The sequence below is a fragment of the Vipera berus genome (genome assembly GCF_964194415.1).
Source record: "Vipera berus genome assembly, chromosome: 1".
NCBI classification, from domain to species: domain Eukaryota; kingdom Metazoa; phylum Chordata; class Lepidosauria; order Squamata; family Viperidae; genus Vipera; species Vipera berus.
The window spans coordinates 152997952-153024991 of record NC_138202.1 but is presented as its reverse complement, the minus strand read 5'-3'; the positions used below and the strand labels follow the sequence as shown (position 1 = coordinate 153024991).

The 27040-nt window shown below is 37.6% G+C and overlaps 1 protein-coding gene across 2 annotated transcripts in view; it reads right to left on the bottom strand.

Moving 5' to 3' along the window:
* Positions 1-27040, bottom strand: part of SLC4A10 (solute carrier family 4 member 10) — a gene marked incomplete at its 3' end in the record, with an annotated part of 132169 nt that overhangs the window by 68039 nt on the left and 37090 nt on the right. For both annotated transcript variants that reach the window (XM_081315154.1, XM_081315155.1), the window contains exons 4-5: positions 18361-18499; positions 13865-14025 (exon numbers count right to left, since the gene is read on the bottom strand). In XM_081315154.1, coding sequence (XP_081171280.1) covers positions 13865-13895 — 31 coding nt within the window. In that variant the 5' untranslated portion in view covers positions 13896-14025; positions 18361-18499. The remainder of the gene's footprint in view (positions 1-13864; positions 14026-18360; positions 18500-27040) is intronic.

The following is a 27040-nucleotide window of genomic DNA, read 5'->3' as shown; positions in this document are numbered from 1 at the left end:
TACACCATTTTGTCCAAATGAAGGTTACAATCAGCCATACATAAGAGTTTTAGTAGTATACTAGACAGCATATGACCTGTTGGATCTTTTTTTTTGCACATAAAATATAGGCCTATGCTGTTACCCCTCCTCTCACACTCTTCAGAGAGCCCCAGTGAAGTGGGAACAAAGGGAATGGAGGACTGTGAGGAAAACTGCACCCTTGATCCTATTCCAGCATCTCCCCAAGACTTCCCTGCCTCCAGGGAGGAAGAAGTCTCACAGTTAATGGCACTCCCCAGCCAGCCTTACCTCACCAGCAGGCATCCCAGTTGCTCCCTAGTTCTTCCTCTTTTCACACATATATTTAGGCTTTCACCATTTCCCCTCCCCTCATGAACCTCAAGGGGGTCCCCAATGAAGCCGCCTCTGCCATCACCATCATTGCCTTTTTGGCTGACCTGCAGATCTGCCAGCCACTTTGTTGTGGGGAGGGGGAACAAAGGGAGCCAAGAACCACATTGAAAACTGCAACCCTGCCCCTCATTCTTCCAGAGGGCTCACCTACCGATTGATGGTGTTGCACAGCCAACCCTACCTTGCCAGCAGGCATCCATGTTGCTCCCTCGTTCTTCCCTCACTGGCCATTGTCATTAAATTTCACATTTAGACTTTAGTTTGAAAGCAGCCAATGGCTGCTCACCTGTCGGGCCTTGCCCTAGCTGATTGGGTGTGGAGGCAGGAAAGAGGGTTGGGATATGTCTCTCCCATCCTTCCTTATGCCACACAATCTACAAGTTTCTAGGCACGATAATACTAAACAGGCCACAATTTTGCTAACTTTCAATCCCACAGGAGCCATGAATCCCAGACACATTCTCTAAATTAGCCCATTTGAAGTATGTTGATTCAAAAATTATTCCTACATGGTGTACAGTTTTGCCCAATTGAAGGTTACAAAGAATCAAACAGCCATGGGAATTTTGACTGTAGTATTGGTTATGTTTTGATACAGACAGAAACATGGATACCGCCATACCTGCAATCTACCTGAGTAATTCTGCATATGGTAAAAATCTAAATCCTATGTAGCTGGCTTTTTCATAAATAAGACCTGAACTGTATACATGTCTCAATTTTCTTGCTCAGCCATCTTAGACCTGAATGGATTTTTAATGTAAAAAGTTAAGGTAAAAAAAAAATCTATTAGCAAAAGGAGTACAAAACCTTTACAATGCTTCTGTGAGCTGCTCAGTCTTGGACCGTAGGTTCACCTTTATAGTTATTCGGCATCTTATTTACTCACTGTATAAATCTGAGGGTGTTCACAATGGTATTCCTGACTGTGGAACTAACAGTAACAATGCAAATAAGAACAAGAGACTGGGATTAAGCCCCAAGAAAAAGCCACCAAGTAGAATTTAACTCTTTCATCACACATCATTTTCATTCCACCTGCTGGCATTCCTACTGTAATTTTCTTGTTGTACAAAAGCCACAGGGAGTGGGCTTTTTAAAGAAAACAAAATAAGCAAGTAGGGTAAGGATTAATCACTATTCCACCTCACTTCAAAAACTCGGTTTGCCTCTGCTGCTTTGCAGCTGTTTATTGGAGACCTTGTTTTCAAAATGTATGATGAGATAGCATCTTTTAGAGCAGTGTTTTTCAACCTTTTTTGGGCAAAGGCACACTTGTTTCATGAAAAAAATCACGAGGCACTCCACCATTAGAAAATGTTAAAAAATTTAACTCTGTGCCTATATTGACTATATATAAAGTAATTCTCTTGAATAGGAATCAAATAAACACAAAGAAAGTATTTTATAATTACTTTTCAATTTTTCCCACGGCACACCAGGCAACATCTCGCGGCACACTAGTGTGCCGCGGAACAGTGGTTGAAAAACACTGTTTTAGAGGAAGCAATGTGTGTGTGTGTGAGACAGAGAGAGAGTATGTGTGTGTGTGTGTGTGTGTGCACGCGCGTGCGCAATTATTGACTATATCAAATTAATAGGCTGGATAGATAGAACATTTTCTCCTATAAGAAAATTAAAGAGGGAAATAACAAAGAAGGAAGCTGGAGAGAGAAATTTTGTACTGTTAAGTTTTAGATATTTTTAGAAAATGGTAAGACTTTAAAAAGCAAGTTTCTTAGTGCAACAAATGAATCAACATTAATTAAACCACAAGGAGTTTGCATATTCATTAGAAGACACAATGTCACACAGCCCCTCTGACATAGCCAGAGTGAGTCATCAACAGTTTTGTTGAAAATCCTTGGATGGCTCATGAGCCTTTTTCTGAGCCATTCCACTTCTCCAAGAAAACTCAGGCGTGAAACAAGAAGGGCACGCAGATGTCAAAAGCAGATGGGATTAGTCAAGTGTTTGATTATTTGAGGGAAAAAGGCACAGGTACTCAGAATAAAAGGCACAATTCTTAATTATGTATGTCTTCAGAAGAAGCCAGCTTGCCATAAAATGATGTGACAGTCATCCTTTTATATCTTATTGAAACAAAAGAGACCATGTGATTCGAAGAATACTATTGTCAAGGCCAAGCATTCTGCATGGATGTCTACCAAGAGATGTCTTATTTGTATATCCATTAACCCAAAAATCCAATTGCACGAAGACAAGTACCGTATTTTCCGGCATATAAGATGACTTTTTAACCCATGAAAATCTTCTCAAAAGTCAGGGGTCGTCTTATACGCCGGGTGCTGAAAATTTAGGGACAGGGCTGGCTGGAAAACCTGGAGCGGATCTCCCATTTCGTCTGCGCAGGGAAAGTGGGACCAATTGGAGAAGAAGCTGCAGTCTGTGATTTTTTAACAGGCTGGGGTCTGGGCGTCTTTCCTTCTAAAGTTGAAGAGCAGCTGCAGTCTATCCCAACTTGAAAGGCAGGTGGGGAATGCAGCAGCCAGAGCAGCTGCTTAGCTCTAAGGACACATTTGACTCAGGAACTGGGCGGGCTGGCTGGAAAACCTGGAGCAGATCTCCCATTTGCGCAGGGAAAGCTTTAGAGTGAATTAGGAAAAGTTTAATCCACTTGCACTGTTTTATATTTACATGTTTGATGACAAACAGCCTTATGTTTATAAGTGACAGTTTTCCTACTAAGTACCTGCATGTCATAAGCATTTGAATTAAAATTACCATATTAAAATCAAATCTGATGTTTTTTAATTTTTATTTGTTGTGCGTTGGAAGAGGGGTAGTCTTATACGGCGAGTATAGCCCAAACCCTATAATTTAACAGGAAAAGTAGGGGGTCGTCTTATACGCCCAGTCATCTTATACACTGGAAAATATGGTACACATGTGCAGAATCTTTCAAATGTGCAGGGGTTGACACAGAGGTAAGACGCTGGGTGACTTCTAGGGCCTGCTTTCCGTTTAATTACATTGACATCTTTCATGGGATCACCACATGGAGGAAGAGCATAAAAAGGCTGCCTTCTCCCCACATTCTTCGACCTGAGATGTCACATAATGACACTTTTATGCACAACTGTCAACTTCATGCTCAACTTAAGAATTTCTCAAGAGCATACTACATATCAGGGCACTTTAGGACAAAAGTCTAATCCAATAGTATAGTTTGTGTCTGTTTAAGAAAGGCCTATGCAGAATGGCATCATATAGTTCTACTTTCTATTTCACCCATAGCCAACCAAATAGCTCTCTGAAATGTATTAGCAAAGTAGAATACGTTTTCCCCAGCATTTAATGCCAAGTATTTATACAGTCTCCTATAAAAAAACCCTTCTTGGGTAAGTAGGTAGGTAGGTAGGTAAAAAGAATAACTAATTTTTAAAAACAGCCAAAATCAGCCAAAATTTACATTAATACATTAATAAACATAATCTATCCTTGACCAGGATTGATACCTACCAAAATAATAAGTATATCCTTTGAATGAAGGATTTGTGCCCACGCACCCCCCCCCCCAAATATCAATGTCCATAGAGGTGCTATAATGCCCATAGCTTCTGGAATATTAAATACTAAAATACTCATCTTTTATTCTTAAGAACAGCCCGTGGCATTCTGGCATCAACCTTTAAGTTCTCCTTAAAGGAGAATATTTGTAGCTTAGGGTTGAAATGAAGGCTCTTTGATGCTCTCTGAGCATGGTTGTTTCCTTGCAGATATTTCATCATCATGTCAGTGATGATGTTACCTATTCTGGGTAATGAAATGTCTGCAAGAAAATAGCCAAGCTCAGACAACACCAGGGACCTCTCATTTAAATCTCCTTCCAAGATTAGATTTTCCTATCCAAATTTTTTCAAACATTTTTATAAAAACCCATTTGATTTTGATTTGGGATGTAAATGGAGGCTAATAATAAGGTTTTATTATCAAATTTTCCCTTGAGAGTAAGATAAATCCTCATGCTTATTTTTTTGAATCTTTTCTATTTTCAATTCTAAATTGGCTTTAATTAATATGGCCACTCTCTGTATTCATTAACACTTCGGCAAAAAAAAAGCTTTTCTAAATTGCTTTTCTTAAGCAATCCTAATTTGTATGTTTCCCACACCATCACTATTGATGCGTTAAAGGATCTTAATATAATTACAGATATTCCCTTCTATTGGAATTTATATATTTGCTAATTATAGTTCTTTTAAATCAAATTTCCCATTCCCCTAACATTTAAAGTTACTGCTGTATTTTATATTAAGTCATTTCTGCTTTATATTTCTCCAGTGTACATTTTGCTTCCCTAAATAAGGCATTGCAATAACAGCTACAAAGATATCATGTCAGCAAGCAGATAGTTTGATTAAGTTGGAGTAGATTTCAGAGAAACCATTTAACTTAATCGTCCCCTTTCACCTGAAGCCTCCCTTCTTCATTCCATTGCCCTAATTCCCATCTAACATCTCCCAGCAAATATTGCCCTCCCTGATCCTCTTGACTGGATGTGAAGACCCTCACAGAGGATTGAAGAGTCCTAAAATGGAGCACTGCGGGCAAGGAGAGGTTATGTAGTACTGAATTCATATTGCCCCCATATCCAGCTAGACTTAGGCCTTTTAAGTATCTACTGTATAAAATAGGCTGTTTTATATTCATCCTAATATTCCTTAACTGTTCTCAGACACTTATTTTGTCCTTTAACATTTTTCTTTCCCTTTTTTTAATCATAAAGTCTAATTCTTTAATATGTTTTTCAAGTTCATTTACAGTATCTTATTTTCTCAGGGTTAAGTCAGCCATTTTCCAAGTATACGAGTTCACCTTCTGATAATAATTCATGGGGCTGTCAAAACTCATTTTGGAGAGAGTGTAGAAGTAATCTCCTTTCCCTGTAGTTAAAGACAATTAACTTATTCCTTGTTTTATAAACCTCTTTGGTACAAAGTTTGAAATCTCTCCTTCCTTGTAAGGTAGTCAGATTTACATCCGGGAAAAGATACATAGTTTCTTCCCATCTGTTTTATTTTCTCCAGCTCATGAGCCTTTTATAAATTTTATTTCTCACCCAAGATTAAGAAATCTTATAATAATATCTTGTGGAGTTTGCATTCTCATGAGCTTTGGTCTGTAAATTCCAAGGGCACATTTCAGATCTTTCTCAGTAAGTTATACTTCCGGCACATAAATTTTTGGAATAAGATAACCTAATAGTCTTATCTATATTCTCCCAAATGCCTCTAATCCTTAAATTGTTCCTTCTGTTTCTACCAGCCAAGTCCAATGCCATGTTCATCGAATCTTTTTTAAATTATGCTAATATCACTCTTAAGGGACGCGGTGGCTCAGTGGGTTAGGACGCTGAGCTTGTCAATCAGAAGGTCGGCAGTTTGGCGGGTCAAATCCCGAGTGCTGCATAACAGAATGAGTGCCTGTTATTCGTCCCAGCTTCTGCCAACCTAGCAGTTCGAAAGCACGTAAAAATGCAAGTAGGAAAAATAGGGACCACTACGGTGGGAAGGTAACAGCGTTCCGTGCGCCTTTGGTGCCACATGACCACAGAGACGTCCTCGGACAAGCGCAGGCTCTTCAGCTTTGAAACGGAGATGAGCACCAGCCCCTAGAGTCGGAAACGACTAGCAGGCATGTGCAGGGGAACCTTTACCTTTACCTAATATCACTCTTATTTTTATAGCAGCGTATTAAGCCTTGCTAACTGTCTGATCAATTGCTGAAATCTGATTAGTCATATCTTTGAATTGCTTTTTAATATGGTCAGGCATAATTTCAAGGTGTTTGCAAAGTCCAGTTGTTAATTTATCCTATTCTAATTTGAATTCCTGCTTGAATTGTTTGTTTGTTTATATTTCCTATTTCTAAACAAACCATCTCCCTCAAAGAAGAACTCTGAGTAGTATACAATAAAACAGTGTTTCTCAACCTTGGGGACTTTAAACCGTGTGGACTTCAGCTCCCAGAATTCTCCAGCCAGCATTGCTGGCTGGGGAATTATGGGAACTGAAGTCCACACGGCTTAAAGTCCCCAAGGTTGAGAAACACTGCAATAAAACATTGATACATAAAAAAGTATATTACAGTAAACATTAAAACAGTAAAGTTAGAATGTGGGTTAAAAAATTAAACAATTGTATTTTTTTAAAAGTTATAAAATTCCTAAGGAAGCAAGAATAAGTTTATCTTGTTAAAAGTTATTTAACAAGGACAAAGGGAGGACTCTCATGGCACTAATGAACTAGCTGGTGCACAATACGTTCCGTGCGCCTTTGGTGCCACATGACCACAGAGACGTCCTCGGACAAGCGCAGGCTCTTCAGCTTTGAAACGGAGATGAGCACCAGCCCCTAGAGTCGGAAACGACTAGCACGCATGTGCAGGGGAACCTTTACCTTTACCTAATATCACTCTTATTTTTATAGCAGCGTATTAAGCCTTGCTAACTGTCTGATCAATTGCTGAAATCTGATTAGTCATATCTTTGAATTGCTTTTTAATATGGTCAGGCATAATTTCAAGGTGTTTGCAAAGTCCAGTTGTTAATTTATCCTATTCTAATTTGAATTCCTGCTTGAATTGTTTGTTTGTTTATATTTCCTATTTCTAAACAAACCATCTCCCTCAAAGAAGAACTCTGAGTAGTATACAATAAAACAGTGTTTCTCAACCTTGGGGACTTTAAACCGTGTGGACTTCAGCTCCCAGAATTCTCCAGCCAGCATTGCTGGCTGGGGAATTATGGGAACTGAAGTCCACACGGCTTAAAGTCCCCAAGGTTGAGAAACACTGCAATAAAACATTGATACATAAAAAAGTATATTACAGTAAACATTAAAACAGTAAAGTTAGAATGTGGGTTAAAAAATTAAACAATTGTATTTTTTTAAAAGTTATAAAATTCCTAAGGAAGCAAGAATAAGTTTATCTTGTTAAAAGTTATTTAACAAGGACAAAGGGAGGACTCTCATGGCACTAATGAACTAGCTGGTGCACAATACGAAGTTGAGCAAAGATCAAGCTGAGCAAATTGTTTCATCCATTATTGATTTATTTGTTCAAGATCCTGATTTCACCCAGGGCAATACTTAACGTTTTCAGTTGTGCTCCCTGGATATCCTCCCCCTCCTCCTTTGTTTCTTCTTCATTACTAGAGGGGGATAGTGCTTCAACTCTCTCTTTAAATCTACCAGGTGTGCCTTTATTCCTTCACCTCTTTGTGAAATTCCTTTCTTGGGTATCTCTGCCAATTTTTCTTATCACCCAGTGAAGTCTTTCGCCCAAATTCAACAACTAAACATTTTAATATAGCTGGTTCAGGTGGAGAGCTACCAGCTCAGCGTGCCATCTTTCTCCATGGCCAGCCATTCCCATATAGGCCAAGGAGTCCTGAGATGCAGATGGTGATTAGTTTGTTATAAAATAGGCAATCTGCAATGGTGAATGACATTGCAGAGCAACAGAAAGAAAACTGGAATCAAATGTGCCCAGGAACAGACACCTGCATGTGAAGGCATGCTAAGTCAGTCTCCAGGGATCCTGGTGACTCAACCAATGGTGGCAATACAGGACAGAACCTAAGTCTACAGAACTGATTATATCGTGGTTATTTTCCTGGTAACATTCTTATAGTCTTCCACAAGAATAATCTGAACTGAATTAAATGGAGAATTTAATTACAAAGTGGGAAGCACATTCTGAAGTTAATTAAGGTAAAAAAATGTATTCTAATCTAGTGCTATACGTTCCTGGTAAACATAATGACTTTTTTTACTGTTTTCTACAATATTTAACATAGGAATGATTTTCTTACAGCTTTTGAGTAAAACTGTACTTTTTGAGGGGCACTTGTGTGACTTCAGGCTGGAAGAATGCATTATTTGAAGAGAATGTGGACTGTGGCTATGGGAGTCAGCAAACAGCTAATATTAGGAAGGAGCAATGGGTTTGGGAGCCATCAAAATATTTTAAAACGATGACCAATCTGTAAAGAGGGCAGAGCAAGTCAGAAGGTGTGATAGAAACACTGGTCAATTGCACACTTAACACACTGCCAACTACTTTATCCTTATGACAGCCTTTCCTCTACACATATACCGTCAAGAATACACCCTGTCAGAGCATGCACAGTCTTATTGCGCTGAGGTAACCCAGGAGTAAATGCAGTACACAGTGGCTTGTAATTAAATGTTGGTTTATATTACACTCTACCTACAAATATACACTAGAAACAAAATACATACAAGTGGTGAAACAGCAAACTCCAATACGTAGCAATTACAGCAGGGAACAGACGAGAGAAAGACTCCAGCAAAAAACTTCCCTTTTATACTCAGACTCTTAAAGGGATACACACACCTGCTGAGTCATTCCTATTATTGCATAATCCAGATTACATTACATCAGGGGTGTCAATCTCACAACGTCATGTGACGTGTCACGCCGTATGACTTTTTTTCCATTTCCGGTAATGGGGTGGGCGCAGTTTCGGCATGATGCATCCAGCTCATGGGCCGGCAGTTTGGCACCCCTGCATTACATGTTAACATGACCTGTTTAGCTATTAAATTATTATCTTGACACACCCTGTTTAAAGTAAGATATTATGCTTAAAAGTAAACAGTTGCTTCAAAGGAGCAAACTGAGGATTGGGGCCAAGTCCTCCCCCACTCCACCCCTGCTGCCCTTATGAATCACCATCTGGATCCCAAGGCAAAGCAGCTTTCTAGGGCAGACTTTGAAGGATTTTTAGAGGCATGTGTTATGAGACCATCAAGCCATCCATGGAAAGCAACTGGAAAGTTGGTGATGTGGCCAATCAGCCAGTGTGTGAATGGACTTTCAAGTGTCAAAGGTGGACCAGCTCAGCTTCTCACTAACAATACTAGCAACCTCCTAGAAGATTGTTTTCACTGATTTTATACTCAAGGTTTATTTTATTGATGTTTTATGTATTTATTATTTTATTTATTAGATTTATTTGCCGTCCACCTCACCTCATGTTTTGTAATATGTTTTGTAAAACGTTTCTTCCTTCCGCTCTTTGTTTGGTGCTTTATATTTTGGAATTCCAGAGCAACAGTTTTAATTATTATTTAACTGTTACAAAATATTTAAATCCTTCTGGAAAGTAAGGTGGGATATAAATCTATTAACATTAAATTGTTTGAACAGCCAAGGAATTTACAGCAAAAAAGATCGGTAATGTTTTTCTTTTAAAGAACTGCAACCTACACAGATTTTAGCAGGGATTCCACTGGGAATATTTTGGGCAGTTAAAGGATATTCAGTGTGGATACTTGAGTGATGCTAGGCAATAGCTACTTGGAAGTAATCTAGAGAGGCCAAAACCTTGATATAATCTGACTCAGCCCTGCTGGAGGAAGGTCTATATGAATTCAGCATTAGAAACTGTAAGTTGTAACAGCTGTAGATGAAGCTGTAGTTCAGAGTTGCAGACAACAGCTTCTTTATGGCTATAAAAGCTAAAAGAGACATCAAAACAGGCAAATTGTCAGACATCATACTGCGCACGGCAATAAATGTTGATTCTCCAAAAAACTCAACTAGCTAAGAGCAGCAGCTTTGTAAACTCTATATTGCTATCTAAGCTAAAGTTGCTAAATGGCAGATGTGAACAAACTCACATACTCTGTGCACAGAAGATCCGATTCCTGCAAAATCAAATTCATGTACCTAAGGTTGCTTCAGAGTGTAAATCCAAGATGTATTTATGGTTTGATCTGTTTAATTATATTTGTAGCCTGCCCCCATCCTGTCTGATTCTGGGTGGGGTACAAAATAGTAAACAAGATACTTAGATACAAGTCTTAAAGTCATTAAAAATCAAATAAATATAATGCACTTCTCTTAGAATGGGGATAAATAAAAGAAAAAAATTATACTAAGATACCTGAATGGCTTTCAACAATGGAAGCCTTTGCTTACCCAAACTTAATTAGCTATGATAAACTCGTAACATATAAAGACTTACTGGACAATGAAGGAAGATTGAAATCTAGACAAGACTTACAACAACAAGATATTGACCTATCATGGTGGCCATATTTACAAATCCAATCAAGATATGAAAAAGACGTGAAAACAACGGGGCTCTGTAAGGAACAGACAGAACTTGATCTTACATTGCTAAAAACAGATGAAAAGCTGATTAAAAAAAACTCTATAGATTACTGCTTAACTTAAAGATGGAGGAGGAACAATGATAATATGGGCAAAAATGTTGGATACACTATAGAGCTTGAAGAATGGGGAAAGCTATGGGATAGAAATATTAGATTAACCAAAACTGTATCATATAAAGAAAATTTGTATAAAATGTTTTATAGATGGCACATGACACCAGTGAGACTAGCTAAAATGTTTAAAAATACTTCAAATGTTGGAAATGTAATCAAAGACCAGGTACTTATTACCATATCTGGTGGTCATGTCCTAAAGCAAAAAGGGTTTGGCTTAAGATACATTTATGGTTGGAGAAGATGATTAAAAAACAAATAGAATTTAAACCAAAATTGTTTCTCTTAGGAATGATAGGCCCCAACTATGACAAGGAGAGCGGATACTTAATGTTACATGTATTGACAGCAGCGAGAATTATGTATGCCCAATATTGGAAAAATGAAAAGTTACCGACTGAAGAAGTATTAATTAAGAAAATATTGGATTGTGCAGAAACGGATAGATTAACTTTAGAGATTAAAGAGAAAGAACATTTAGTTTACTATAGAACTTGGAATAAATTCTATCAATGGCTAGATAAGCGAGTTAGAGAGAAAGGAATGTGATATGCAATTTTGAATTTATTTGAGTAAGAATGATATCATACACTGAAAATTTAGTATTGTTTTTGATAATTTATTATACCTATCAGTGTTATTATTAGCTTTATTACCTTTATTTATGTATATTTACCCAGACAATATGCTGTTTGCCAAATATTGAATGTTATTGGGGGAAACCCCAACCCTCACCCCCAACCTTTCCTCTACCCTATCCCAAACCCCCATTCCCCTACCCTCCTTTTTAACCCTATAAAAACTAATAAAAAAATAAACTCTGAAAAAATCAAATAAATATAAAGAGCCCAGGTGCCCAATAAATTAAAGCACAAATGGACTCAAAGTCGTTACTTATTTATGAAAAACAAACAGGGCTGGGGCTACCAATACTCCAGGAAAAAAATTATTCTTTAACATCAAAGACACTGCAGAGAAAGCTTGTTGCCTAATCTAGACTCCGTGCACTTTGTGAAGGGAAGGGATGGTCCCACAACAGGCTCTCTCTCTCTCAATGGCCAGACTGGATAAGCAGATTCAATGTTGGCAGTTATAACTGAAATATCTTGGTGCTACGTTATAAAGAACTTTGAAAATAATTACCAGCATTAACATGGAGCTCAGAAGACAAAATGGTAACCAATAAAGTGACATCAGAATGGGTGTTACAGGAGTTTATGTTGTGTACAGGGTGTTATGGTTGTTCAGGAGTTTATCTTGTAGCTTCCCAGTCACTTCCAAAGGCAACCCTACGTAGAGCACCTTATAGTAATCTGAGTGGTAATCAGGGAGTCTTATCCAGGTAGAGACATACCTGACACATCCGGTAAAGCTTGGTGAAGTCTCTCCTGGCTACTGCTGGATTAGCAATTTATTTTTAGTAAGATTTCATCTGTGCTTATTTTGCTCTTATTTTGTCCTGTTCAGATCTTCATAATCTCCAGGTACGGTACCAGTCTGTTCTTCCAGGCCTTTAGAATCAATGGACTTTTGGCAATTCTCTCAGCCAGAGAGTCAAGATAAGACTGTCTCTGTTTATAAAATGGCTCAGTCTTGTAGGTTCTTACGTTGCCTGCTTCAACCCTAACACATATCACTATCTCTTGGTTTTGTTTTTTATCCCGCCCTTAAATAAAAATGAATTTTAATAAAAATGAAGGTTTGATTCCTTAACAAGAAAGTCACCATGATCTAATAATAGAATTATTCAAAATAGAAACTGGACCTTATACAGAGATAGACTTCTAACCAGAAATTGTAAATCTCACTTATCATAGTGTGAGAAATCTCTTCTAACAGCTTTGCAGATAAATTCTGTCACAGTAATATTTCATTTTATAACAAATGTTTATTAATCAAAATGAAAGTTATATGTAACTGTTAATTTATTTTACCAGTTTATATTACTGGTTGCATTCCTATATTCACTTAGCTAACAGTAAGCCCCATTGACCTCAGTGAAACTCACTTCTCAATTAGGATGTAAAAGAAATCTTTTGCTGATTTATTTTCAAATAAAATATTTCATCTGACAAAACAAAATCTGTTGTGATATGGTACAAAGTCCACCTAATGTACACCTTGTATATTTCCTAACAAAAAAAAATCAAATAAAAATGAGCACAGTTTGGAAAGATTACATATAAAAAAGAGAGAGAGGAACAAAACAACAACTGAGAAATTGTGTACATACAAAAATCCTCCTAGGTATCAGAGGTAGCTGGATAAAAAATATTAGAGAGAAAATTACTTTACAGAAATATCTGGTGTTATGGAAAGTTTGTTTCCAATATTTTCAGGGGTTTTTTTTACCATCAGAAAATAATAATTTCCAGAAAAACTGATAAGGAGAACTAATAGTCTACTTACAGTCATGGCCGAGCTATAAAATTCTTAGTTCTGAATACACTATTATTTATTAAATCACTTTTTTCCTGTTCAATAACAAAAGCAACCCACAAAACATAAGCTTCATATTTCTTTCATTACTCAATATAAAGTTGAACAATTAATGATAGTATTGAAGTGCAAATTTCAGCTTTCCAAACCAGCTAAATGCTATTTCAGCAATTTATGTAGTATACCAGGAATGCATTCATACCACTGTTACTGTTACCTATAAAAACATTTCTTTTTGAACATTTCAGTCGTCTTTCATATTTATTACCACCATGAGTTCGGAAATTTCTTTAAAACACACAGATGTTAACACACAAACACACAACATGGCAATTACTGTGGTTTCTTTTGGGCCTTACTAATGAAGCTGTATGTAGCTGAATACAAAACTGGGTCTTTCTGCAGTATCCCATCTGATCCCCTTACTATTATTCTGATAAATGGTATATTTCTTTCAAGAACAACCTCATCCAAACAGATTTTTTCTATTCACTCTTACAGTTCTAAATCCACAACTAATAGCTTCCTGCCTTGGAGAAAATAATGCAAAGTGCAACATCAACACTAAGTAATATATATGACACATGCTAAAAATGCATGTAATAATGTTGGAACCTTTAAATTAAATTAAATTAAACTTTAAATTAAAGTTTTAAAAAGTTTGCTATCTCACCCTAACATCTTGGGAGAGGTTTCTGAGCGGGTAAGTTAAGATGGAAAGATGAAATAAATAAATAACTCACCTGCAATTTCTTCTAAAGAATTTGCTCGCATGTCTAGTAAGACTGTGCCATTAAGGATACAACTTCTCAATTCAAACAAGCTATGAAGTGATAAAGTAGCAACATATGGTTTACTCCACCTCTCGCCTCCATCTTCAACATCTTCTTCAAACTTCAACCACCTGGGGGGGGAAAAAACCATTTTAGTCGGATCTCCTCTGCTGAAGAGCAAGCATGCAGTATGACAACCACACATAGAAAACAGTCCACAAATAGTTGATATAATATAGTATGAGAGAAGATATGAGACAAAGAGGGAACTGCCAAAACCATCTTTCTAGGTTTCCAGTTTGTGGGATCAGATAGCCTACTACGAACAGGGGATTACCACTAATCTATCTTTGTTTCTGAATTTTTGACTCAATTTGTATTAGAAAAATTATACTACTGCTATAATGTCATTAATTCTGTATTACAAGGATTTCCAAGATTGTGTATGCAGCACTGACAGTAAAAAATGGTATATATTTGTCAGAAATCATGTTACAATAATAATAATAATAATAATAATAATAATAATAATAATAATAATAATAATAATAATAATAATTAGTAGTAGTAGTAGTAGTAGTAATAGTAGTAGTAATAGTAATAGTAGTAGTAGTAATAGTAATAGTAGTAGAGTTGGAAGGGACCTTGCAGGTCACCTAGTCCAACCCCCTGCTCAGGAAGGAAACCCTATACCATTACAGACAAACGGCTGTCCAGTCTCTTCTTAAAAACTTCCAGTTTTGGAGCATTCAAAGCTTCTGGAGGCAGGTTGTTCCACTGGTTAATTGTTCTAACTGTCAGGAAATTTCTCCCTAGTCCTAGGTTTCTTCCCTCTTTGATTAGTTATTAGTTTATAATAATACACTAAAGCCTATTACTTTCTATTTTCAGCTAAGAATATACTAGAATTTTGAGAGCAGCTTTTGGCATGCTTGCTAAACAATTACTATGCTGGAAACCCTGTGGAATTTTTCATTTAAAAGCATGGAAACCAATGATGAAAAATATTCCTTCCCTAAGACCTTCTAAAAAAATGGACTGATGAAATTTGATCCACACATAGACAATTTCAGTGGTTTCTCCCCACCTCATCTACTCAATAATTGTATTCCAGACCATTTCCACACCATCTTTACCTAAAAAAGGATTTTGTTTTGCTTATGTTTGTGGCTCTTCTTATGACTGTGTTATACTGTTGCATGTAGATTTAGGATATGGTATTCTTGGAAATCCAAGAAGATGAAGCAATAATTGATCGGATAAAACAACAGAAATGTAATCAACTAGTGCACTGTGGCTAGTTTCCACCTGTACTGAAAGGCCCACTTAAGATATATTCCTCAACATACTTTTTAACATCCATAAACTGACTACAAAGCATACACCAGAACTAACATAATTTCCTGAAACATTGCTGGATGGCATTCGAAGTGTAAGATAGTTCTTTCATGGATTATATCACTGGATATGATATAATTACGTTACAGATGATCTGCTCAACTGAAGACAGAAAGCCTGATAATTACATTGTATAATCTCATAAAGCTACCAGAGCTAGGAAGTGGGACTATGCATTTGTGTTTCAAATAAGACACAGATACAACCAGTATTTCTATGAGCAAATTAGAATCCAGCAATCAGTTTGCTATAGTTAGAAACCTCCAACTTATGCCCTACGACTTCATAATTATGAATACATTACTTCCTCCTCAGCCACTACAAAAACACAGGGGGAAAATCTGGCACATGTTATAATTCTATGAAACATTCTTAATGGAGATGGAGGGCAAAAGTTCTGATAACTTTAGCTCAGCGGTCTTCAGACTTGGCCCTTTTATGACTTGTGGACTTCAACTTCCAAAATTCCTCAGCCAGGCACACTGGCTGAGGAATTCTGGGAGTTGAAGTCCACAAGTCATAAAAGGGCCAAGTTTGAAGACCCCTGCTTTAGCTGGAGATTTTAACAACTGGCAAAAAATGTTTATGAACTCTATTAATACTACTCTTTTCCTGCCTAGACATAGAGTTAGCTCCTTGTCAACATAGAGCTCCAAAAATAATGGAGTTTACTTTTCTGGAACCCATTATATAAAAGTATACCTTATTATTGATAAAAGGTAAAGGTAAAGGTTCCCCCACACATGCATGCTAGTCGTTTCCGACTCTAGGGGCCGGTGCTCATCTCCGTTTCAAAGCTGAAGAGCCAGCGCTTGTCTGAGGACGTCTCCGTGGTCATGTGGCCAGCATGACTAGACACCAAAGGCGCACGGAACGCTGTTACCTTCCCACCGTAGTGGTCCCTATTTTTATACTTGCATTTTTACATGCTTTCAAACTGCTAGGTTGGCAGAAGCTGGGACGAGTAACAGGTGCTCACTCTGCTACGTGGCACTCGGGATTCGACCCGCCAAACTCCCGATCTTCTGATCGACAAGCTCAGCGTCCTAACCCACTGAGCCACTGCGTCCCTTATTATTGATAAACCTGCTCAAAAAGCTGTGTTGCTTTAGTAGAAGCCACGTTATAATAAACACAACCACGTAGGCTCAAACACTTTTGATACAGCATAATCATTTGCTTAATACTGACAGAATTATTTCAGCTACATCTGTTGTGTTTTTAGAAGGAGCAGTCCTATCTTTATCCAACAGATATATGCTGAGACAAATTAGTTACTTTATTTATTATCTTTTTTACTGCCAAAAATGTTACTTGTGGGATTTTTTTTTGCCAATAACTTAGCTGAAGAAGGGGTGTTATCTGCAGCTCCATCTTGGGCAGTAAAATGTCTTGGGACAGTTCACTGCTTTCTAAAGATACCAAAATCTAGTAATTTCCTCAAATTATGAATATGGATTTACTTTTGCTTACTTTCTGAATAAGTGAATCACAAACACCCTGATCAAACTCACGCCATTAAAGATTACAGAAGTATTATCTTGATTAATACATTCTGCCACTTCAGTTAATAATGGGTTCAGTCTCTCTCCTAGGTTGATTTATATCACTGATTTATTCATTATTATTTCTGTTTTCAGACACAGCATGTAGAAAGCGAATTACCACATTCTTCTCTGAGGAGACAATTTCATAAATTGTGCCGCCCCAGTCCAATTTAGGGCTTGACAGTTGTTCACAATTCAACCCAGCAACAAGTTATCAATAATATTTTGATTTATATTCTGATTCTATATCATGTCTGAGATACTGTATCTGTTTCCCTTCCAAGCCCAGTCCCTCTCTTTCTGCACCTGTTAATTATAAACCTTATCAATTTTTCATTAATAGAGAAAAATGAAATTAAAGTCAGGTATATATATCCTACAATGGAAAAGTTTGAATTACCACATTAGATTATATCAGCTACACAGAGACACATACACACAACTTCATATATCACCTTTTCTTCTTGAAAATTCTTTTTGAAGTTCTAAATCTAAACCCTCATCAACTCCCTCCAATCACTGCTTTCTCATTTTCTCTTGTACCTATCCCATTTCCTCGTCCTTCTTTGTTTTGTAATTTGAAACTCAGTCAATTTGAAATTTCAGTCCAATCAGAAACAATTCTACCAATCCATCAATAGAGAGTACTGTAATAAACCAGTCACCACCTCACAAAGAAGAAATTGTGCACTTCTGGATGCAGCTATGGGACAGCTCAAAGAAATACAGCGAGAATGCAACCTGGATAAAGAAGGTAAATAGGGGGGGGGGGAGAAGCTAAAATGAAAGAACTTTTAATAAACAGCAGAAATGGTGAAGGAAAGGGCAAAGGAGACCAAGAAGTGGTCACCCCCAGGTGAAGATGAACTGCATGATTTTTGTAGATCCAAAAAGTCCAAGTTAGTGGAGGAAACACTATCAAATCAATTAACACCTTGGTAATTCATTAGATTCATTAGATCCACAGCTGGAACAGTGGATTGGACTCATGCAGAACTAAAAACCAGAAAAATGATGACGATGAATCACTCCCTTCATTCACACACAAACATTGACAGACTCTAGTTACCAAGAAGCCTAAATGGACATGGAATGTTGCAAATATACCAGACAGTTGAAGGAGATAAGGGGGCATTGGAAGGATATTTGAAGGATACTTGCCCTTTTCTTCTTCTTCAGCTATCTAGTATACTTGCAAAATTACACCATGCAGGCTTACTGAATATCAGAGAGGCCAAATGGCCTACAAGAAAGAACAACTTAAGAACAGGAAAGAGAGCATTACATGGCCTTCCATCCCTCCGTGGTCGGTAAAATGAGGAACCAGATTGTTTGGGGGCAATATGCTGACTTTGTAAACTGCTTAGAGAGGGCTGTATAGTACAGTAAAGTGGTATATAAGTCTAAGTACTATCGCTATTGCTAAATGTAAATGGATATATTGTGCTTCCTGTTTTTTCTGCTGCTATTCATTGGTCTTAAGCAATGGGCCAGGTGAAAGGAAAAGAAAATCCCATTTACCTGGCACTCTCCCTCCACTCGGCATCGTCTCCTTCTCGCAAACAAAGTTCATCAAGCTCGGTGAATAAATCATGTGGGATGTGCTCCTCATCATCATCTTCTGTTCCAAGAATAAACTGCACCCTCTGTGAAGGAGTATCTGGGGAGGAGAAAGATCAGTACTCAGAAAGTTAACCAGAAGACAGGACCTTACCAAAGCAGCTGAACAGCCAGCAATATATGATTTGATAGAAATATTATATGCATCATAGTAGGCAAACATTATAGGAGAGAGGACCAATGTGAAATTTCAAGAATACTCATTCATTCATTCACAAAATGACTGCCGTATGTAGATTTGTCAGTTGATAAGTTAACAACATAAATTGAAAAATACCCCTTTATTAGAAGACAAGGATATGCTTTCTTGTACCATCCCATCCGACATCCCAGCTCACCTCTTTTCTTTTCAGAGGGGGTATTTCCAAACAAATCTAGACAGCACACTAAAAAGCAGAGATATCAACAAAAGTGTGTATAGTCAAGGCTATGGTCTTCCCAGTTGCAATGTATGGCAGTGAAAGCTGGACCATAAAAAAGGCTGAGCACCAAAGAATTGAGGCCTTTGAACTATGGTGCTGGAGAAGACTCCTGCGAGTCCCTTGGACTGCAAGGCGATCAAACTGGTCAGTCCTAGAGAAGATCAACCCTGACTGCTCTTTAGAAGGCCAGATCCTGAAGTTGAAACTCAAATACTTTGGCCACCTTATGAGAAGGAAGGACTCACTGGAGAAGAGCCTAATGCTGGGAAAGGTTGAGGGCAAGAGAAGAAGGGGACGACAGAGAATGAGGTGGCTGGATGGAGTCACTGAAGCAGTAGGCGTGAGCTTAAATGGACTCCAGAAGATGGTAGAGGACAGGAAGGCCTGGAGGAACGTTGTCCATGGGGTCACGATGGGTTGGACATGACTTCGTAACTAACAACAACAACAATTTCCAAACAGAGCACTGGACCAACCCCTCCCCCACACCATTTTATTAATGATGCCTATAAAATAGCTATAGCACTTCAAAGATTGGACAGAGCCTGGCTAGTACAGAGGAAAGTGTCAGTGGTCATACTGGTGCCCCGATACAGATAAAAATTGTTAAAGTAGATGTAGCCCCTATTAAGAGTTCAATTAGGAGTGTTCCTGAATTCTTTTTATCTTTCCACTGGGGAGAGGAAACTAAATGTTCACTATAAATGTAAGATGAATTTAAGCATGACAATGAATAAATGTAATCACATTTGCTTTATAAAGGAAATGAATATGTGGATGTCCAACAAGAATAAACTAAGGATAAGCACAATTCACTGACTAGGAAAAAAATATATATATCCTGTGGAATATTCCCATCTCTCTGGATTATCTTAAAGTTCCTATGGATCTTGTTGTTCTGAGAACTATTTAGTGATTTGGTGAACTGGAGGCAGTTTGAAGTGGTCCATTGTGATTCAGCCCCCCAAAATCTGTTCCATCTGCAAAGCCATGTCCAGAATACTTTGACCTACTTCTGATTCAAAGGATTTACTTTCCAGAGGGTTAATTTCTGGTACAGAGGATTAATTTCCAGAGGAAATTCAGCATGGTCCTGGGACAAGTTTTACACATCCCTGCAAGAAAGGAAGAGGCGTGTAAAGGTTCATTTTTTAGGGGGAGGGTTATAGATACGACACTGCATGGACATCTGGTTTGAAAAACCCACACTTGCTTCTGGGTTTGGGTCATTCTATACTTCCAGCTGTTTCTTTTAGATCCTGTTTTTTTCCTTCAAAGTTTCTGATTTAGTTTGGTTTTAAAATTGATAGATTTCTTGCTTTGAGAAGCAGTAGGCACCATGAAAAATATAATGCCAATAGGAATTATTAGGCATTAGGCATTAGATAACTAACTGGGCTTTCCATTAAAGCAGTCATTTTTTGTGAAAATGGAAGTTGGAGAAGTCATGAACTGGAGGACTTCTACACAAGAAATAGAAAGAGCTGTGTGAACAATGTTGGCATTTCCCTATGAAATATTCCATGGCAGAGAAAGACTTCACAAAAGAGCAATGTCTCACTGCCTTGTGCTTGAAGGGGTGGCCTGGGCCTTCATTATAAAGAATTTTTGACTCACCCTACCTCCCACTTCAACTGGGATCCTGCTGTAGCTCCATGCTGATCTGATTAAATCTAGGAGCCGAATGGAGAACATGTGAATGTGTCAGGCATCGGGCATTTGGAAGACAGCAGAGTTTTGCCACCACAGCATGCACAAAAAGTAGGGGAGGAGGGGGGGACTGCTAGCAATTTACTCTCTTTTGTACTTGTGCAAATGGTAAAGGGATGTGTTTTAGGCATGGATCTTGAGTGGGCAGGGTCAGCCACTTAGTTGCCAGCTGGTAACTGAGGTATTATTATTATTATTATTATTATTATTATTATTATTATTATTATTATTATTATTATTATTATTATTATTATTATTATTATTATTATTATTATTAATTATTTGTACCTTCAAGTCAGTTTTTGACTCCTGGATATTGCCTAGAGACACATCCTTGCAGTTTTCTTCGCAAGATTTGTTCTTGCCTCCTTTCTAGGGATGAGAGAGTATGACTGGCCCAAAATCACCCAAGTGGCTTCATGCCTAAAGTGAGACTAGAATTTACAGTCTCCTGGTTTTTAGACTGATGCCTTAACCATTACACAAAACTAGTTGTCAGTTGAGTTTTTAAGTGAGCACTAATTGGCTAACAGTTCTCTGAGCTCAGCTATTAGCCAGAATGGCAATCACAGACTGGCTAATGGTTTATTGCAAGCTCTGTGAACTCACACACCTGTCAAATGTGTTCTATAGACAAACAGACATTAAAAAAAACAGCTTGGGGTGGAGGTAAAAAAAAGAATGTAAAATTCTGTATACAACTAGATGTTGCTCACACAAAAAGGTTTTCTGCTGTCGTACTTTGTTGTTAAGAGATGTTTATGCAAAAGTAGCATAGTTCCCTATCATTGTTGCTCGAATAATTTATTACATTTTGGATAACACAAAGCAGTAAACATATCTGATACTCCTGCCTCCACAACATACCTCTGAGGAGAGTTGGGCTGAGAGAGAACAATGGGCCCAACATCACTCAGCTGACTTTGCTCCCTAGAACTCACAGTCTCCTACTTTCTAGGCCAAAATCTTAACCAGTACGTCAAACTGGTTCAAATTAATTCTCTGAATGAATAGGGGAGTATGTAAATGACCCTTGAAGTTTGTTCCAGATTTTAACAGATGAATGCCCCAAAGCTTGTGTTAATACAAGATATGCAGAATGTTGTAGCAAAGCTCCTAGATGTGTTGCCTTTGAGGTATTAAATAACAAACTATGTCCAGGCACTATTTACAGGGTTCCTCGTTATCTCAACACCAAAAGGGTATCTTGCTTCCTCTCAGTGGTCTCAAAAGAGAAGCGTCTTTTTGATCATTACACTCTGAATAGGATCTGCATTTCTGGAAAACACAGAATGATGGCTGCTGTTTCTGCCACTCTGCTTCGCCATGGAGAGCAGGGCAGGCATTGCTCCTAATTGCGCAAGAGCCATTCTTTACTCAAGGCACAGCAGCAACCAAGGGTTTTCAGCCGTAATGGTGGGGCAGTCTTAATGCATGGCTTTCCTGCATGGTGATAGAAGACCTAATTCCCCAGCTATGCTAAGCCGTTCGCATAGAGTGGGAGAGAATGGGGGAGGAAAGGGCTAGTTTAAGATGGCAAAAATAAAGGTGGATACATTTCCTGACTGCAGCAACAATTACAAATGGACAGCCATGGTGTGCAACAGGTAATCTTCAGGTTATGATGGCAGGTGGGCAGGCCTCATGTGACCACATCACTTAACGACAGCCCTTCCAGTAATGCCTGCTGCCATCGTTAAGCAAAAACCATGTGAGTCATTAAGCAAGGACCTCACATAAGTGCGACTTATGACTTCAGCCATCAGAAGTTTGAATGGTGACAGAACAAATGGTTGTAACTGGAGGACCACCTGGATTTCAAATCCACGCCAAAGTCCATCATAAAACTGATCCATACAAAGACTGAACCCAGCATGGGCATGAACTCAATTGAGGGTAGACACTGGTCTTGCACCTCTTGGAAGAATCTTCATGGGGAAGGAGCAAAGATATGGAGGGTGGAGGGAATGGCCTTGAGGGTCAGGAAGAAGAGTAGATACTACCGTGGTAAAAGGTACCCCCACGTGCATGTGAGTTACAGCGCTGCCGAGGCAAGAGTCAGAAAAAAAGTGTAGACCAGGCCAAGAAAATATTGTTAAGTAAGCATCTCAGATTAGCCTCTCCATAGTTCACATGAAGATAAAGGATGAGTGCATTCAGACATGCAAGATTCTGTTACTATAGATTTACAATAAAAGTAGTTCTGATCTATATGGTATTGGTTTTCTAATTTGGTCTACCTTGAAGAGCTGACGGGTAGGTGGGGGGATGTATCTGTTTTTCATTTTCTGATGAGGCCATCAAACCACTGCTACCATTTTGCCTCAGTTTCAGTTAGTTTCCAGAACAATAGTTACTTTAGTGTACATCCAGCATGAATGCCTCTCAACTCTTTTCTGTGGCATCTAGAGCATCCCTAACTGCTCTGTAGATTTTCAGTTAATTTTCTTTTCTTTTTCTTCCAAGAGGTACAGCAGATAGACGTCTTAAGCTTCCGTGAATCTCTATGCTTTGTTTTGCATTAATTCCCCCAAATTCTTCTAAAACAAAAAGCTAGCAAATGATGCCGTGTCTCTTGGTAACTTCATTCAGTATCCCTAATTTATCTCTGGAGTTCCCTACCTCTCTCCTTGATAAAAAAATAAAATGCTGTCCTTCATCAGAAAAAAAATATATTTTCCCTGGCCAATAGCAAAAAAAAAATTATCCTTAAGAGCTCAGTAAGAATATTCATAATAGCACAAGCTTTCATAAACTGTCTGTTTTGTCATTTGCATGAAACTGTGGTCTTCAGTTAGCAAATGCTATATTGTACATACACAGGCAGAGAAAGAAAATAAATGTCCATAATACTGACTGTGACAATTAAGCAAAAAGTAACAGTAAAAAACAAGCATGATGACAGTTCATTAAAATAATATTGCTAAAAGCACTCATATTTCAGCACACTGATTACATCTTATTGTGAAAATGAAAACTGATCAAGGGCACAGATTTAAATCAATAAAATTACTTACTTACTTACAAATGAATGTGCACAGATGATTCCAAAGAAAGAACAGGGGAAGTTACAAAGTAGGTTACGCTTAATTTTTAATAATACACAAATAGCTCTTCTTCTATGGACTCCCTAGAGCCATATGTTAAATAAGCCTCAGGAATAAAGTTTAGCCTGCTATAAAATCCAGCCATATGGATGTCTATGTTGTTAAGCTCTTTAACTTGTTCAAGCCAAAATTATCATGAAAGATAAAATATGAATATTGTACAGACTGCTATTTTCATAAAGCATCTTAAAAAAGACGGAAAACCTTAACAAAGTTATGGGAAACTTCATTATTATCCCTTTATTCAGATAAAATATTTTACCTTTGAATCTGTGTGTAGCACAAAAAATATTACTGATATATTCCATGAATTTTGGGAGGTCTTAAAACTATCAAGAAAAGGGACATTAGATGCTATATAATCAGGTTCAGAAAATCAAAGCAACATGTAGACTGGTTTTTCCCCCCTCTTTCCTAGGAACAGCTCCTTAAGAAACATATGGCATGCTAGAAAAAAATCTGTGAAATCTATTATTAACTACCGGTAGATTATTGCTCTATTAAACTTACACTCTTTTCCATTACATATATGTATTTGCACAAGTTTACTTCCTGTTTGCACATAGTACATATCGTTCTACTTTGGAGAAGCACTATGATCTTTCTAAGCAAGCATCTTTGAATGAAATAAAGAATGAAATAAAATCAAAGGGAAAAACCCCTTAAATTCTATTGTATCTTAACAGATAGTTTACTTAATATACAGTATAAGAGGGTTCTGACCATAGGAACTAGTTCTACCTAAAATATCTGGTCTGTTTGTTCAATCTCCAATCCAACCATGTTGGGCAGCAAAGCTTAAATTACGACTCTAGTCATATTTCCTTGAATAGGAATTTTTTCACAGTTGGTGGAAACCTGCATAATGCAAAATCCATGACTGAACAGAAAGTTTATGCAAGTCAAAATCTGCTTCAGAGACTGCCAAAGCACAAAAGGAATATTAGGATGAGAATGGCATCCTTCATTTCTGGTCTAAGCAGGTCTATACCTATAAATCTAGCTTCATGCAGAATGTGAGGGGAATACGAATTAGTTAAAAATCTTCCAAGCTGGCAAAAGCCAGGGCTTTAAAAATGCCATTTTAACAACTGAACAAGCCATTAATATCTATATGACCTTATGCTGGGAATTTTAGCAGCTTCAGTTGAAAATTTCATAACATTTTTTCAATTGTTGTTACCAAGGTGACAGCTATGAAATTGGTATTTAAAACACACACTGTATTAGTTAAGGTTCCTATCGAACCTAACCTGAAAATGCAACCTAGTTCTTTCAAAAGCAAACAACCAGCCATGTCAAGTTGACCCATGTATTATCAAATTCATCACACATTTATCCCATTCTTTTTAAGAAGATTTTCAGAGAGACTTAGAAGCTCCTTTTACACAGCGAGGAGATTTATACTCGCTTAACACAGTCAGACCTTTTTCCAGGTCATGTGGAAAGAAGATGCTTTTTTTTTCCTTTTGTATTAGGTTATTTCCCCAAACTCTAAATTTATACATGGATACTAATCTATGCTGACAGTTTGGGGTCTTTTTTTTAATGGAAGTATATCATTGAAGATCTAGACCAGGGGTAGGCAACCTCAGCTCTTTTATAACTCATGGACATCAACTCCCAGATTTCCTGAGCCAGCATAGCTGGCACAGGAATTCTGGGAGTTGAAGTCCATGAGTCATAAAAGAGCCGAGGTTGCCTACCCAAGATCTAGACAAAAAGACATTTGTGTCGCTAGTAGTGTTCTTGAAAGAAGGCGCAATCTGAGTCAGAATTTCCTTGTTATGGATAAGAGAAGCTTAACATTATGATTTCAAAACAGTGGTAGGAGATGACCAGGCTGAGCCCAAGGGCAGAGTCAAATGTGTCATCAGTTTGGAAGTGGAAACTTTGTACTTTCAGACTTGCAAGATTCTGTTAATGTTAAGAGCCCTGGTGGCGCAGTAGTTAGAATGCAGTATTGCAGGCTAATTTTGCCGACTGTCAGCAGTTCGATTCTCACTGGCTCAAGACTGACTCAGCCTTCCATCTTTCTGAGGTGAATAATGAGGACCGAAATGGTTGGGGGCAATATGCTGACTCTGTAAATTGCTTAGAGAGGATTGTAAAGCACTGTGAAGCAGTATAAGTCTAAGTGCTATTACTAATGCAGCCTTTCAATAAAGCATTATTAGTGCATCTAATCCAGTTTCCTGTCTAAATTACTGGAGAGTGTTGACCATAGAGTACATAATGCATAGTTTTTCTTTTTTTTATTGAAAGTTTTATAAAAGTTACAATATAAACCCACCCCACCCCACCCTCCACCCTCCCCCTCCCTCACTTCCCAGAGTTGAATACAGGGTTACAAATAAAATAAACATAATCTAACTAACATTAACCAACTATGTAAGTAACCAAGTTCTTAATGTGCTTTAACTCCCTTTAAACTAAAAATACAACTTGATAACAGCTAATTTGATGTTGAAATGCATAGTTTTTCTTGTCTTAAGTAATTTGATATAATGAGATGAGGCATGAAAATAAAAAATGAATTACCTGCCTCTATAAATAGACATTGTCTTTCAGCAATTAATAAGAAAAGATTGTAACCACATTGTCAGCTTTCTCTAAGTGCAACAATTTCTGCAGTACATAAAACACTACAACACCTGACAAAAGTTATTTATCTCTACAACTCATCCTGATGACTAACATTGGTATTAAAACTAATGCAGAGATCTTTATGTTCTTTCTCAGTATGACATTTCATGTATAAAAGCTGGAAAAAAATCTCCATATCTGAGAAATTTGGAATTCTTTTTTTCAGGTCAACGTTCTTCAAGGCAAAACTTTGTTATGATGTAGTAGCCAATAGCAATTAAACATTAAAAAGAATACTCTGTAGCCAAGCTCCCAAATGACGTAGATTTGATTATGAAAGAGAGCTTAACATTAAAAGCATGAAAGAGGATTAAGTAAAAAGCAGACTGTGTTTGAGTATGCCAAAATATCCACATCTCTGAAGAGTTTTGCTAGCATCAACAAGTATATCAAAAATTCCAGCAAAATAAATAGGAAATGGGATAACTCAGCCTGCATTCTTACAGCACCAAGTGAAACTTCTACAAACCAGGATTCAGAAAGATAGACATACTCATAAATGCTCATATTTTTGACAAATTAAAATGCTAATAATAAATTGAGATGTTGAGAAGTAGTGATCTGATCAAGTATTCATAAAACTGGCCCAGGAAGTAAAGAAAAAACAAACCAGAATATAGATCCCCTCTTACTCCTTTGCTAAGCATAGTGAGTAGGTTCCAGTGAATTCACTGGGGCTCAAACATGGATAAAAAC